Genomic DNA, 16,331 nt, shown 5'->3' on the forward strand with positions numbered 1-16,331 from the left:
CACTTAAATGTACAACAGATTACAGTTAAAATCCACGGATTTGAATGGTTTACTTATTAGGCTATCTTCGTGGGAAATCCTTTTCATTGCGGCTACCTAATCCTGTTTCCTGAAAACGATTTGAGATCTATCTGAACCGGGCTCGTTATTCCAGATTAGTTTGTGCGGCTTTTATTTGCCCCAATGCTACTGATCAGTGTTTACATGATTGCAAATTGATACATCATACGAGGCGCATCTATCTTAGCCTTAGCCTTCACTGATGTGTTCACATTTGAAAACTCTCATTGGCCAAGCGCACATTTTCAGATAGTCACACTGTGTTTTGAAAGATGTTCTTTAAAGATTCTTTAAAGATTGAGGGATGATTCCTCTATTTTCTCAGGTGTCTACCACAGGCCCAGGAGGCAGTAAATTGTTCTAAAGGAAAAGGACAACAAACAAGGGAAATGACCATGGCTGGAGCCCCAGGCTTCTTCTCCAACGGACCTGCATGGACGGTCACCGACACAGAAATGACCAACCTGTACCGAGATTTGGAACTAGGGACCGTACTAACATTGTTTTATTCGAAAAAGTCTCAACGCCCGGAGAGAAGGACATTTCAAGTGAAGCTTGAGACCCGACAGATCATTTGGACAAGGGGCACAGACAAGATTGAAGGAGAAAGTGAGTAGCCCATCCTATGTCTTTAAGAAAGTGAACAGTCGAGGAAACAAATGTTGGCAGTTGCTGACACTTTTGTGATTTTCAGGAATTGTAAGTGGCAGACTTTGATTTTGCATGGTGGTTATTTGTCCTAGACTAGATCTATGTTGTTGGTGTTAAATAGCCTAAAATGTTACTCGAAAGCTCTAAATGAGTTACACCGGCTGCATGACACCTGTCTCCCTTACATTTCTGTTTAAAGCCTAGCAAGCAGTTTTGTAGCCTATGGTTTCTTTATAAGAGCGTGTTGGATGATAATGAAGTGGTTTATCCCTCTTTTTTAAAGGGCTTACTTGCTTTTAGGTGTGTAGAATAGGCTATACTTTGAGATGTAGGCTATTCTGGAATCAGTTGCGCCAATGGGATGGGCGGTGGTAACGAGGCTGTCGGTTTTCATATTCTAAATGGGTGGAATGCTGTTTAAAAGTATAGGCTATTTGCTTGCTTGTCATTTAGTGTAGTTGCTCATTTCTGGTTATCAGAGACTCCTCCACCTATAGAAAAGGTTGCGTAAAAAAACACTGAAATGGGTGCTGACAAGATAACGAGGCCTGTGTTGTGAGGCCCTCTTGGCTCGGTGCACAGTTGGCTAGGCAAACCTGCTGCTGTGTGTACAGTTGCACAGCAGGCCCGTTTACATCCTGTAAGCGCAAGTAATTGTGTAGAGAACGGTTTGTCATACGCCGTCTCTACGCAGAGCTGGCTTATATCAAACAATCTTCTGATGAGCCTACAAGGCAAGCTTGGGGCCTGGCGTGCGGCAGGATGCCTCCGCGCACAGCTGCACTCTGCTCCGGATGCAGCACAGAGGCGCAGGAAAAAAAGAAAAAAAGAGCTAAACGATTTTTTTGTCCGTAGTCTGCTCTCAGAAGATGGTTGAACATGTGAGCTCATAGCAGTCATTTGATACGACGAACAGCATAGGTGGTATCGGCTAATGCTGTGTGGCTTGCGGCACAGAAATAGACTAGGCCTACCGAGCCAGGCTTTTAACGGGAAATACAGAGATATGGAATATCGCGTCTCTATATTCCCTAGTCAGTCGCCGGTGACTTGGTTTAAAATACTCAGTCTTTGTTGTAGGGCCCAAGAACCTGGCTGTTACAGCATTGCTTTTTGCGACATGTTGTAGGCCTATCACTTTCTGTTCGCAATGATGAGAGGATTTTGTGATGTTTCGACAACTTGAACAAATAGCCCTTGTCTACTTTATTGCAATGAATGAACTCAGTTGCCATCAGTTAGATGATGGTTAATATATTGTACATTACTGTCTTTCAATTATTAATCACGATCTTAGTGTAGGCCTACCTTACAGAAAATGCTCTATTATTGAAGTGCATCCTCAATTAGCGGCCCGTTGGATTTTATCTGCGGCCCGGCCTCAACTGCCTTCAAACCTGGCGTTCATACACGCCATAATCGATACAGTAAACAACAACAGTGATTGGCTGCAAAAGTAAACAATGTCGCGCAGCTTGCTCCTGTCACACTGGGCTGTCAGATAGATGCGTTCGTCAATCTGACACTGAAAATAAAAAAGTTTCAGATTGGTCGGAGTGGCAGTTCACGAACGCACGCGCCGAATTCACGCGTTGGTAGCAGTAGCCTAACCATGTCTGTCAAAAAAAGAAAAACAAATTAGATTGAGGCGTTACAATCCTTGCTTTGCAGGACGTTTCACTGGTTTCCTTTATGAAATATGACAGAAATAGGATGTTAATGACAGTTATAGCGCATGACTTGATTGAGGCATTAAATGCTGCTTATTGTTTGTCAGGATACTATCAATATAATATCAAGAGATATTCCATCTCCTGATACTATTTTACTGGTTTATTTGACAAATAATCTTTACAGACCTGCTCAATAAGCACCTATAAGCATTCCTGTTTGGAATTGTTTTGAGAGCCTATTGATCTCAGAATAAAGGAAGGTTCCACATCCAGTGATTATGAATATATTTAACATGAACTTACTAAATGATACTCATGAACGCATGTTTCTTATAGCCACAGTAGTCATTTTAGTAACACCATATTTTGGGTGGCCTGTGAAGACTCACTGGTTTGTCTGGCCCACTTTGTATTGAAGTTGAATAGCCCTGCTTTATAAAAATGAAAACTGCATCTAGGCTTATCCCTGAAATGGTCATGGTAGGCTACCAGATGCTTAGCTCACTCTTCTTGAAACATTTGTTTCGTTGCTGTAGGCTTATCATAGAGCTTTGGATAGCAGTAGGGTCCACGCCGGGAAAACAATTAATATCTCATACCAGATGCTTCAGGCTATGTACATCGTTCCACTAGCAAGTCTGCAGAGGTTGTTGGTCCCCTTGTCTTTGGCTTTCTCCTATTCCCAGAAAGTCTCAGGCCACCTTTGCAAAAAGATTATGATATCAGCCTGCAGAGACACTTCCAGAAACCTCTTTGGCCTCTTACACTGTTGGTAGAAATCTCTCTCTCTCTCTCTGGGGCAGAGGTTGTGTTGTTTCAGGGTCTACCTACTTTGTTCTACTCTGCTAGCTCGCTGTGCCAAGAGGTTTGTGAGAGGGAGTTGACTTATTTTCTCAAAGTTGCATTCTCAGGCCAGTTGCATACCTATTTCCAGGGAGGGAAGAAAAAAAACATGCACACATTATGAAGGAAATGTGCAAGAATTACTGGCAAGATTAAGTGAGGACAAAAGGCATTCTTTTTTTTTCTTGGTGCTACAGAGGCCTGGGAATTTGTGAGAAACACCTGCCCCTAATCATGAGATAAGCATGTGTGTGTGCGTGTGTGTGTGTGTGTGTGCGAGAAACTGCGTGTGACTGTTTGAGTGTCTGGTTTTGACCGTTATATTTCTGTGAATTATGTGCTCCTGCTACAATGGGGGTTGGGACTGTGGGGGCTGTCTGTAATATTGTACTTTATTACTGTAGATGGAGTTGCAGTTGTGATTCTCTCAGCACCCCCCCCCCCCCCCCCCTTCAGCCTAGACCTTTAATGTCACAGTGTTCCCCTTTTAAAGTCTCTGATCCCTGCCGGGGCGCACAAGCCTCAAGAGTTGATTTATTTCACACCCGACTGTAAAACGGCACTGAATGAGGAAGTGCGTGGCCAATAGGGGATGTGGAACAGGCTGCTTGATGTACAGTTGAGGAACCACAGAAAGTCATTGGGATGTGAATGCTAGGAAAGTGTGATGGAAATCACAGCAAGCCTTCTTTTCGGTCAAAGTTGTCATTTTAACAGGTCATCAACAAATCCTCTTCTGGCCCTCAAGTTGATGGTGAATGTTTGCATTGTCCTACATCTGGTGATGTGTTGAAACTTCAGGTCAGGGAAGACCCAGTGCCAGTTGACTGAGACTTTGGACAGCTATTGGTACTTTGTTGACTCTTAAGGCTCATTTATGCTCAACTTAACTTCTGCAACAGGGACTGCAGATGGAAATTAGTCTGTGACTAAATCTAATGCATTTACATGTTCTTTAAGGACATGTTGATTTAATGTACATTGTCCCTTTCTTAAATAAATAAAACATGAAACGTAAACTTTAAAATGGACAAGAATACAGACCTCTGCCCATTCCCTGTGTTCATTTCTTCCGCATTTTGTCCGTTCACTTCAAGCTTATGGATATGGACAAGTATGAAACAGATGCATTTTCCTATGATAAGGGAGCATAAACTAGGCCTTATATTGTAGACCCATGTTTTACCTCTTAAGATTGCTGTCCGAAATGAGACAAGGCTGTATATACGCTGTCACAGTATACACTGAAGTGAGACAAGGCTGAAGTACTTGTGGTTACAGGTGACACTTTTCAGTTCTTCCTGAGCCCATTAGTGCTTTCTTGAAAGTTGAATTCTTCAATACATTTGTATTTATTATTATTTTTTACTTTTTGCTGACTGTACATCAAAGTGCTTCCTCTATCCATGGTGCAGTTAGTGAATTAAGACATTTGAAATGAAGGGCAGGGATATACAGTATTTTGTCTGCACCACCCTTTGGCTACATTCTAATTCTCAATGAGATCAAATGGTCATGCAATATAAACCTTAGTGAGACAACTCTGCATCTATACTTAGGAGTTTGTCCTTTAATCTGCCTGTGGAAAGTATAGGCTCTACTCTACAGTGCAGGGTGGTGCCACTCCTTCACAATAAGAATGCCTTGGAACTCCACAAACACAGAGAAAAATAAAAAGAACACTTTTAGCAGGGAACATTCTGTTTGTCTTTGCCAGCCCAGTAGACTTTGGTGCCTGTGAGGGTGGTGTGTGTATGTGAGTGTGTGTGTGCTCTTTTCCCCTCTCTTGTGCTACATGCGTGTTAAGCATGTTATTGTGTGTTGTGTGCGCGCGCTTGTGCAACAGGAAGACTTTTAGCCACCCACTTCAGTCTTGTGTTTCCTGTAGCCCCAGCTTTGAGTGGACAGGCCATTCAGTTCAGAGACACACCACCAACTATGACCCCCCCCCCCCCCCCCCCCCCCCCCTCACCGGTGGGCCCTGTGGAGCTGGGCCCTGTGTTTCTGAGGTGTACTATGCAGTGTTTTTGAAGTACGGTATTGAGAGACTAACATGGATAAGTTAACTTGGCGTCTCCTTCATAAAAGAAGAGCTGAACGGCCATGTCGGGGTGCTGTTCTATTAGGAGGTTTACCGCTTAACTCTGAGTCGGGTTGATCACTAAAGCACGTACGTGGAATCCCCCCCCCCCACTGGAGTACAGCTGAGTCGGCATTAGATCTGGCCCTCGGTTTTGGTTCTGAGTTGGATGCTGTCGTCATGGTGAAAGCCCTTGCAAAGCTGCGGCACCGCTACAGTGTCTGAGGTCATAGAGAAGAGCGGCATGGACTCTGATCTGGTCTGATCGCCAAACTGATAACATTTCATCCTTTGTTTGACCTACAACCCCCTCATCACCCCCTCCACTCCCCCTCCTCACACCATCTCCACAGAGAATTTATGACATGGCCTACTTCGTGCACAAATAAACAGGGTCTGTGTTCAGTGCTTTGTAGTAGCAAGTTTTCAGTTTAGCATAGTAGCTTGCACTTGTCAGGATGTGAACTGTGACTGTTACTATTGTTTATCAGCAAAAGAGGTTGTGGTAGTTGGTTGATTTGCCTCTTGAACTTTTGTGGTAACACATTTGCAACTATTTGCAACTTGTTACAACAGTCATTAGCTAATATTTGGTATACAAGCTGGTTTCAGCCTATACAAGGACGCTGATTGACTGAATGATAACATCTGATGTTTCAGAAAGACCTCTGACTAACATTCTACCTTGTCAGTGGTAATGTGTCAAGAAGTAAACTTTTGCTCACTTTCCATGCTCTCTGATCTCATCTCATTTTATTGATGAAAGGGATTGAGTGGCTTTTTGGCTTATATAACCTTTGACCCTCTTGTTTTCTTATACTCTGCAAGTGGCAAAAGTGAGCGAAGGCCTTTTCAACAGCCTCTTCTCCTTGTGCGAATAGGAACTCTGAGTGCCTAACAATGCCCTATTGTGACAGTTCCTGTTGCACTAGGCAGTAGGCAGAAGACCACCAGCCCCCGGCCATGGTAGTTGCTAGTGCTACCTATATACGCAGTAGTGTAAGAAGATGGGAGCTGTGCTGCTGCTGCTCTTGCTCTTGCTCTTGTTGTTGTTTTGTTGTTGTTGTTGTTGTTATTTGTTTGCCAGTTTTGTTGGTTATTGGGTTATGTAAGACAATAGCTCCCGAGTACTACTTTAATCTTAAAGGAAAGAAGTGTGTTTTGGTCAGCAGTTGGTCTTGTTTCAGAGGTCCATTGTTGTTATTTCACAAGTTGCGATTTCTCACAAGCTGTCAGCATGTACAAACGGAACGGACTGTTAGAACCGTTGTCTGAAGGTGACCTAATAGTGAGGGAGTCCAAGGGCCCTCGTTTGTCTGATGGGCCAAATGAAGAGCAGAGTACCAATTTGATATTCAAAGCAAGATCCCAAGCACAAACATCAGCTCTGTCAGTGCAATGGTCCCACATAGCACACAATAATATCCCCTACATTTATTTCCCTTAACCTGTCATTGAAATTAGGGCCCTGAACGTGTGAAATATCTCAACAGTTGGGTATGGTACAGGTGTGAACCGCAGCCTGGGGAAATGTGTGTGTGTGTGTGTGTGTGTGTGTGTGTCTCTCTGTGTGTGTGTGTGTGTGTGTCTCTCTGTGTGTGTGTGTGTGTGTGTCTCTGTGTGTGTGTGCGCACAGGCATGCAAGTGCATACCTCTGATACTTGCTGACATTTGAAATAGGTGTATATGAAGGCTGCACTCTTTGAAGCAGAGTTGCGGGGCAGGAGGGTGGTGTTGGTGGCGAGGATGTGTTCTTTCGGGCTGATGCCCCCGCACTCACCCCTGTGGAAAGTCTGCTGGACTTACTCAGTGGTCTGCCACAAGATGACAACAGTGTCCCACAACAGTGTTCCTCTGCCAGGAGAATCACTTTCAATTCTGTACTTAGTTTCTATTCAGCACCCATCACCCCCCGCCCAAGTTGCCTCTTCCTCAATAAGTGGCCTCAACGAGGCCTGTTTTACATCTTTTGTAGACATGACTGGAGAGATGAGATGGGAGGGAAGAGCGAAACGTCCTTGACATCACCCTTATGGTCACTCGGACTGCACCGAGACTCGCTTCCTTACGACGCATGCGTACATAGTATATGTACACTTTTGCCATGACTACAACATCTGCCATCAACACCAAAGTTAAGAGTTCAATTCAGAGTATTTTCTCCCCGAGTTTCCTGAATCCTCAGAAGTGTTAACCGAGTAACCAGTCATCAAATGGTCCCCGCTGGAGAGGTGCAACGGCCTATCTGTGATGGGTGAACACAGATCATACGCTCAGATAGTGTGTGTGTGTGTGTGTGTGTGTTTGTGTGTGTGTGTGGCTCGTCTCTCGAATGTGAGGGTGTGACCTTCTGTTGGGGATGGGTAAGTGACGTTTATGAAATCAGGGGATAGCTTAGAAAGTTCTTCATGGATTTTTGGTCTTTGGTATTCTCTCTCTCACTCTCTCTCACTCTATCACACTCTTCTCTCTCTCTCTTTTAGAACGGAATACAGCACAGAAGTAAAAATACACACACTGTACACAAGGCATACATGCACACATACACTCACATACATGCACAGGCACTCATTCTCTCTCTCTCGCCCTCTCTGATAGAGGTGCAGGTGAATAGTGATTAATATCGTCCAGCTGAAACACACAGGTTGTGTGTGTACCGTAATTTCCCGACTATTAGCCGCGGCTTATACATTAATTTTGCAAAATTTCTTCAGCTATGAGGTTAAAATAGGAGGCAGTTAATATTGTGTTAATATGGTTTTGTTTCTTTTAACTTGCATAAAACACTGCCGTGCGGCTTATATGCGGGAAACTACTGTAAGAGTGTGTGTACATGTGAAACTCACACATATTCTTATAATTGGCTCACTCTCAGGTAGACTGGATGCGTCACGCACACTGTGTGTGTGTGTGTGTGTGTGTGTGTGTGTGTGTGGCGGCAGCAGCAGCAGTCGTACAGCACAGGAAGAGTGGTTTCTGGGCAGGAAGAGGAAGAGGAGCGGGAGCAGCATTCTTTGCCTCGCACAAGAGCCCGAGCTCACACTGAGACACACTGCAAGGTGGTGTGTGTGTGTGAGAGAGAGAGAGAGAGAAAGAGAGGAGAAAGCAGACCAGCCCTGGAGCGGAAAAACTTTAGATTGAGATCACATGAGACAAAAAAGCCCAAACTAGGCCACTGTGCTGGCTCTTGGCCTTATCACTGTTCGATTGTGTGGGTCAGAAACGTCATGCAGTCATGCAGTCATGCAGTCAGTCACACATTCAGTTGAGGGCTTCATCCAGCGGTGTAGTCTAGTTGTGAAGTCAGTGGCTATACTGTTATACTGCTTAGGTAGTGGCTAGTGCTCAGGATGTTGATGGGTGGGACAGATTAGCTTTATTGGACAAGAGTGTTTTCGAGAGTTCAAATGATTGTCATTTCTTGTTTTGTGTAATTCTTATTCTCTTCCCATCACATTTTATCATAGATATGTGTTGATACATATCCATGGATACTTGACGTGGTTATACGGAAATCTTGATGCTTTTTTAAGTGGGTATACTGCGTATACCTGCATAATGCATAGACTACAGCGTACACAGAATGAGACATTCATGCCTTCATTCATTCATGCACGCATTCCGTTGGGCTTAATTCAGTTGAGCGAAACGGTCATGCATCATAACATTATGCAAAATTCAGTTCATCAGCATGAGAAGAGAGGTTGAAAAGGTTGAACTTCTGGTGTTTGTAGCAGAAAGGCACACCTTTGTGCAAGAGCAACAAACATACACAGGCATGCTGGCATGAGCACATCTACATAATGTTTCCCATTGATTTGGCACCCAGATTCCAAATAGCCATCCAATGTACCTGAACTGTTATGTTTACATCAATAGTCAAACTAAAATCATATTTTATAGATAAGTATAGCACATTTTGCTTCAAATATGCCAATGAACGCATGCACGCATGCACACACACACACACACACACACACACACACACACACACACACACACACACACACACACACACACACACAGAGTTATGTTAGTTTTGCAGCAGCATCCTATTGAGGACAATGCGTCTCTGCCAAAAAAGCTCTTTAGAGGTTTGGTTTCCTCCCTCTATTGCTCCATTGAGCAGCAGGTCTGCGTGTGTTGGGTGAATACATTTGACAGGCTGTTGGAGTACCTCAGGCCTAGCCACAGGCAGACAGGCAGGCAGGGAGACAGCAAAGACAGACAGTCAGGCAGACCGGCAGATTGTGGTATGGTCTTGGTTTACCATTTAAGCCACTTACAGATTTAATATTTATAGCTAGCTAGCAAATATAGCAAGAGGAAGTCAATTTTACTTACTACATGAATAGACCCAAACTACTGATCTAGATCTTTTTTTAAATCCTATACCAGTGATGTTAACATTTTCAAGTCATTGCAATCTAGTAATGACAGCAATGACACTGCAACATCTGTTGGAATGAACAATGTATTGGCTAAAGTGAGCCCTAGCATTCTTGGGTAAATTAAATGCACAGCCCAGAAGGCCCACATGGTGGTGGATGCACTCTCTTTCTCTCTTGCTTTCTCTCTCTCTATCTTTCTGTCTCTCCATCCCTCTCCCCCCCTCTCCATGTGTTTCCAAGCTGACACACATTCTTTGCCCTCTGCTCTTCTTGCTCCTGACAGTTGATATCAGGGAGATCAAGGAGATTCGGCCGGGGCTGAAGTCGCGCGACTTTGAGCGCTACATGGAGGACTCGACTGCTCGACTGGACACCAGCCACTGCTTCGTCATCCTCTATGGGACCGAGTTTCGTCTCAAGTCCCTCAGCCTGGCAGGTAGGCTGGACAAGAGCTACACACACACACACACACACATACACACACACACACACACACACACACACACACTTTTACAGTACACGCACATACACACACCCTTATACACAAATACTTTCACACACAAACACACAGGTTTGGCAAGAGATGGCAGCCTTGCTTATTGACCTTTGACCTTGGTATTCCTAGCCACGTCGGATGAGGAGATGCTGATGTGGGTGAAAGGCCTGTCATGGCTGGTGGCCGACACGCTCAAGTCTCCCACGCCTCTGCAGATAGAAAGGTCTGTCTGTCTCTGTCTGTCTGTCTGTCTGTCTGTCTGTCTGTGTCTGTCTACCTCATGAGTGTTTTTTATGTCTATCCATCCATTATTCGGTCTCTTGGTCTATCTCTTTCTCTCTGTGTAGATCAGTGGTTCTTAAACTTAGAATATGGGCAGTGTCGTGAAATGATGCATGAAGAGCAAATTGATGCTCTGTTTGCACAAATCTCTGCCTCTTGCTATGATTGGCTCGATGCTATGCGTGAGCTTACCGGTGACCGAACACAATGCCACAGGAGCGCCAGTTATACATTGAATGAGTACTTGTTATACATTAGAAAATTACAAATCAGATTATTAAAGGCTGCTATTGACCGTGCCTTTGGTGTGGACACAGCCTAGCTATGAGAGGCCTTTAGTGTGGACATAGCCTAGCTGCCGGTTGGAGAGAAGGGGGTCGCAAGAGGACCACTGATGTAGATGACACAGTAACCTGCCATTGTGTTTCCTCATGACCATCCTTCTCGCAGATGTTTAGCTCTCTGTCTGTCTGCCTGTCTGTGTCTCTGTCTGTGTCGGTCTGTCTCTCTCTCTGTCTGTCTGCCTGTTTGTCTGTCTGTCCCTCTCATATTAGTAATCGGTTTCATTCTCTCCTGTTGTCATTCCCAGGTGGTTACGGAAGCAGTTTTACTCAGTGGATCGCAACAGGGAAGACAAGTGAGTTTCACAAGCTCTCACAAATGCTCCTGATCTTCTAAAGCATGACTGCTCCAATCCATTTAGATTCCTATCTTCACATAGCATTGTGTTTCCATCCAGAGCAACTGAGCACTGCGAAGGTATACTACGCACTCTCGGTATGTGTATACATATAGCCTATGCTGCCCTGGATGGTGTTTCTCACTGCATGTGCAAGCGGTTGACTTACAGGAAGACATGGTTGCAGGGCCGAGAGATGGTGCAGTAAGTGGCACAGTGACAAAACTGCTTTGTCACCGCCCCCACAATATGAAAAAAAAAAGCCTTCTGATGCTAACACAGAACGCGAAGGTAGCTGCAGAGGTGTGTGTGTGTGTGTGTTACGGGATTTCTGAAGCAGGCTGGGCCGCCTTGTTCCATGAGAGCTAAAATAGCATGGGTGACACCTCCAAGTCACCACTGGCAGCAGACAGCCACTGTTGGGGCGTGGTGCTTTACAGGAGGACTCGAGCTAAATTTAGTTCCTGGCCCGTCTGAGCGTAAACCGGTCAAAAGGTTTGTGTGTGTGTGTGTGCTGAAAACCGGATGGTTAGGTAGCGCGGCCGCTCAGCCGCGCTCTCCGCACCTCGCCTTGCGTAATCAGCGCTCGCCGTCACAACAGGCCGGCCGGCCCCGCGGCGGAGGCAGCGGCAGGGGAGGATGCCGGCCAAGTGGCCCTGAGCGCACGCTGCTTGTGTGGGCGGCTTTCAACTGCTGTGTGATGTGGCTACTTTGTTTTGTGTTTCAGGGGGATTTTTGATTGTGTGTGTCTGCATGTGTGCGCGCACACACACACACACACACACACACACACACACACGTGAGCTCACCTCAGTTGTTTGGGTGTAAAGCTCCAAGGTGAGCGTAGGGACTCGGGGACAGAGGGCAGGGCGGGACAGTGCTATGTGTGCTTGGGAGTGAGTGAAGCAAGAGCTGTCTCCATGAGCTCATGGGAGGGTGTGTGCATTCATGCATGCCTGCATGGGTGTACACATGCGTTGGGTACACACACACAGTGATAACATATTTGATTTGATTAATGGCCCATGCCTGTCTTTGCCTGTGAACGTTTATTGACCTGGTGGTTTATTGGAGGAACACACACACACACACACACACACACACACACACACAAAGTGGGGCTAGGCTGTTCTTACAGAAGCACAGACAGACAGAAGGTGGTGAGTTCAGTTTAGCTGGAGTGGGAAGGGAGAGATTGAAAGTTGGTCAGGGAAAGAGGGAGAGAAAGAGAAAGAGGGGAGAGGGAGAGAGAGAGAGAGAGCAAGAGAAAGAGGGGAGAGAGAGAGGTTCAGGCAGAGAGCATGGAGCAGAAAACCCGGAGCACACTTCCTGTCTCAGGAAACCGGACCCAGAGGATGAGTGTGTGTGTGTAAGAAAGCTTCTTGTGCCCTTCAAACACACACACACACACACACACAGCAAATGGGGAGAGACAGAGACAGACAACAGTGAGATGCTGAGAGACTGAGGAAGATGGAGTGAAATACACACACACACACACACACACACACACACACACACACACACACACACACACACAGTGAGTGTGTGTGAGAAGAAGTATGTGTTAGGAGTGTGTGTGTGTGGACACAATGTTGTGAACTGTGGTTGTTTCCTTGGTCATCAGACAGGCCGAGAGCCTTTAGTCGTCTAACCCACAACTCCTGGTTCTCACGGCTGCCAGTCAGACACAGCAGTGAGTGTGTGCCACAGATTACAAAGCCATTATCAAAGGAACTCGAGGAAACGGCCACAAGAATGAGGCATTATTTTTACGCACTAAGATTTAAATGAACATTTAATCAAAATCTTGAGTTTCGGGCTGTAGCTCAGCTTGAGCTTAAAGATTTGTATCTCCTACCACTTGGTTCTGTCCTGCACGGAGAACACGGAAATGCTTTCTGAAATTCGACCTGCCCAGCTCATTGTAAGCAGTTGTATTTTGTGTTCTTATTTGCGTTGTGTTTCAGGATTTCCTGCAAAGATCTGAAGAACATGCTGTGTCAGGTCAACTACAGAGTACCTAACATGAGGTTCCTGCGAGAGAAGCTTCCGGTAACACTCGTGCTGAGGAGTTTCTTACACTTTACACACATACACACACACATACACACACACACACATTCTCTCTCCAACCCACTACAACAGAATCACACCAATTATGGTTAAAGAGATAACACTTTAGTTGTAACACTTAAAGGATTTATGGGTTGTTAAAATAGTCTAGGACTTTTATCTGTCAAAAACATCTACGTCTCCCCCGCCCCCTGAAGGATTTCTATACAAACTAGTGCTGATGTGCTTGGGTGGTTAAGATGTCTTTGTGTGGTTCCTGTGTGTTCCTTTGTGAGCAGGACGGGGAGCTGAGAAACGGCGATGTCTCCTACTGTCAGTTTGCCCAGCTCTATCGCAGCCTAATGTTCGACGCCCAGAAAACAGTGAGTTGATTCAATTAAGGGGGTATTTCGAGGCCTTGGGGGGGTAACATGAGCCCTTTGTGTCGGGGAGATGGGACGGGAGGGGCAGATGATGGTGGTGTCTGCCCCCCTCTCCACACCCCACTTAAAAAGTATCCCTATCAGGGGCACTTAAGCCCCATCAGCCAATGCGGCCAGCTGGTGTTCAAATGGCTTCTGGATCAATACCCACAGCTCAAAAATAAAAAAAAAACCTCTCAGTCTGCCTACTCTGTACCATTAGGACCCACTGATGCCCAAAGCCATCGTAGGCTCCTGACCTCTACCTACAGTGACCCCCAAACTAAACAGTGTTCTCAAACTAAAAAAGACTGTGGTCCATTATTAATAGTTACATGATGATGTCAACAGATGAATGCATTTTCATGTGAACGTTTGCATGGCTTGTGTTCTGTATGATTTGAATGTGGCCAGTTTTTGTGAGATCTGTGTATAATTGAGTGCATAATAACGCTCTCTTTCCCCATGTTTCCTCTCAGATGGAGATTCCTTTTCTGCAGAGGTATGTTCGCTCTCTCTTGCTCTCCTTAAACCGCTCATGACCGCTTTCATTTTCTGCCTCCATATCTTCTACTTTCTGTTTCTTTCTCGCTAAACATCTCCTCTCACGTTTCTTTCTATCTCTGTCTTTCTTTTCACCTTTCCTTATTTCTACCTTTCTTTACACCTTTCCTTCTGTCTATCTTTATCTCTTTCTACCTTCTTTCCACATTTCTTTCTTTCTTTCTACCTTTCCCTTTTCTACCTTTCCCTTCATTAATTCCTTCATTCCAGCTCCATTGCTTTCTCCAAAACTCTGTGTATTTGCATCATGAGGTAATGATGTGTTTAGTGTCCAGTCCCAACTCTGCTCTCCTTCCAAAGGTACACAGACCGGCCAGAGCAGAGGATTACGCTGGAAGATTTCAAAGGTTTCCTCATGGAGCAGCAGAAGGTAGGCCTGTGGTCAGGTGCAGACCGCCGCATGAGGTCCAGAGCCCCTCTAGGCCTTCGGTCTGAGGGTGACTGGGAGAAATCTCAAATTCAGTCCCATATAAGTCCCATATAAATGATGTCATGGATTACAGCTGGATGGATACATAGTTGCATACTATATAACTAGAGAGACCTCTGAAGTAGTGTAAGGTTTCAGCAGCACTGACTCTTTCTTCTCTCTCTCTCTCTCTCTCTCTCTCTCTCTCTCTCTCTCCATGCATGTCTGCAGGATATGTGGGCCACGGATAACAACAAGGTGCAAGAGTTCATGTTCAACTACCTGAAGGATCCCCTGAGGGAGATCGAGCAGCCGTATTTCTTCCAAGATGAAGTGAGACTCCCTCAAACGCCATCCCTTCCTCCTTACTTTTTTCAAATCCCATAGTCCTCTGTTCTTTTTCTCCTTTCGCTCTGAGGGAGGCACTGCCTAAGACAGTATGGCCACAGTCACTTGGCTATCCGCTGAGACTGGGCTGCTGGGATGGGTACACAGTTCTAGTAGATCTAGAGTGTAGTCTGAGATGCATTCATCTGGACCTATTGGGTCATGGTTGGACTATGTCCTCTGTTGCATGGAGGTGCCAGTGAAATATTTTAAATCAAGAAAAATCAAGTCTTTTGTAAAATACTAATATGGCAGCATTTTACAAACCAAGATGTATAAAAACCACCTGCGTGAAAGAATTTAATCCTTTTCCCCCAAGACTAATGTACGGACACCCACTCTATCAGCAAACGCTTCTCGTCTTCGACACCTTGAGGCCTTTTGTCTTCCCACACAACACCTCTGCTGCTCTCTTTATCTCCGGCGGTCATTTGTCTCGCTCGCTCAAGTTTTGACTTTTGATAGCATTGCAAGTTTACAAACCCACTTATTTTTTGTGCCCCTCTAAATCGAGTTTGCGTCGCCACAACTAGGCTACCTGTGTGATTTGCAGACTGCGAAGACGTCAGCATGTTTTAGTGGTTTTTTTGTGAGGCCACTGAATTCATATGAAGTGATGACCTGTCTTTGTGGTTGTATTTCCTCTCGAGGAGAGATGTAAAGCTGAGAAGTATCACTAATATAACCTGAAATAACCTTTTTTGAAGGGTTATTTATCATAATGAGTTATGAAGTTTCCATTCACATAGAGTTTCGACTCGTAGCCTTTTTTTCCCAGCAGTGGGCCTCTGTGTTTAACAGACTCTGTCTGTGTTGATGTTTTATTTCTTAAATTTTAAAGCAACACTAAAGCACTTTTCCTCTGTCGCATGCACGCTATTTGTTTATCCCACAAATAACAATGTCAATGTCAATTTATTTGTATAGCACATTTAAAAAACAACCACAGTTGACCAAAGTGCGGTCCACAAATGTCCACAGACAAGGTTGAGTACTGTATGGTGCATGATTTTATGGAAGTATGATCTATTGCGATGTGAAAGCAAGTCAAATTTGTAGTTTCTTATGTCTCATTCCATTGAGCTACAGATCCTTTATCTGATATGGTAAACTTGCATAGTGCGGTTATAGCCGATATGAGGGCCGCGAAGCGAATGCAGAAATGCCGTTCACCCTATTACGATAATTACTGAAATTATTTTGGAAACATTATTTTAAGGTACAAAAACTCTTTAGTGTTGCTTTAAAATATCAACACAATATCAATGTTCCACATTTGCTTTCCCTCATTTTCTTTTAACAGTTGTGTTCCCTTTATTGAACTGGTCTCCTGTAGAGA

General features: G+C 44.8%; 1 protein-coding gene across 1 annotated transcript in view; it reads left to right on the top strand.

Moving 5' to 3' along the window:
- The window catches only part of plcg1 (phospholipase C, gamma 1), a 42,361-nt gene that overhangs the window by 545 nt on the left and 25,485 nt on the right, over positions 1-16,331 (top strand). The window contains exons 2-10 of the mRNA XM_062540689.1: positions 386-669; positions 9,982-10,134; positions 10,324-10,417; positions 11,066-11,113; positions 13,126-13,210; positions 13,510-13,593; positions 14,112-14,134; positions 14,497-14,566; positions 14,837-14,938. Of these exons, the coding sequence (XP_062396673.1) occupies positions 450-669; positions 9,982-10,134; positions 10,324-10,417; positions 11,066-11,113; positions 13,126-13,210; positions 13,510-13,593; positions 14,112-14,134; positions 14,497-14,566; positions 14,837-14,938 (879 nt within the window). The 5' untranslated portion in view covers positions 386-449. The remainder of the gene's footprint in view (positions 1-385; positions 670-9,981; positions 10,135-10,323; positions 10,418-11,065; positions 11,114-13,125; positions 13,211-13,509; positions 13,594-14,111; positions 14,135-14,496; positions 14,567-14,836; positions 14,939-16,331) is intronic.

Source organism: Sardina pilchardus, chromosome 7, assembly GCF_963854185.1.
Source record: "Sardina pilchardus chromosome 7, fSarPil1.1, whole genome shotgun sequence".
NCBI classification, from domain to species: Eukaryota; Metazoa; Chordata; class Actinopteri; order Clupeiformes; family Clupeidae; genus Sardina; species Sardina pilchardus.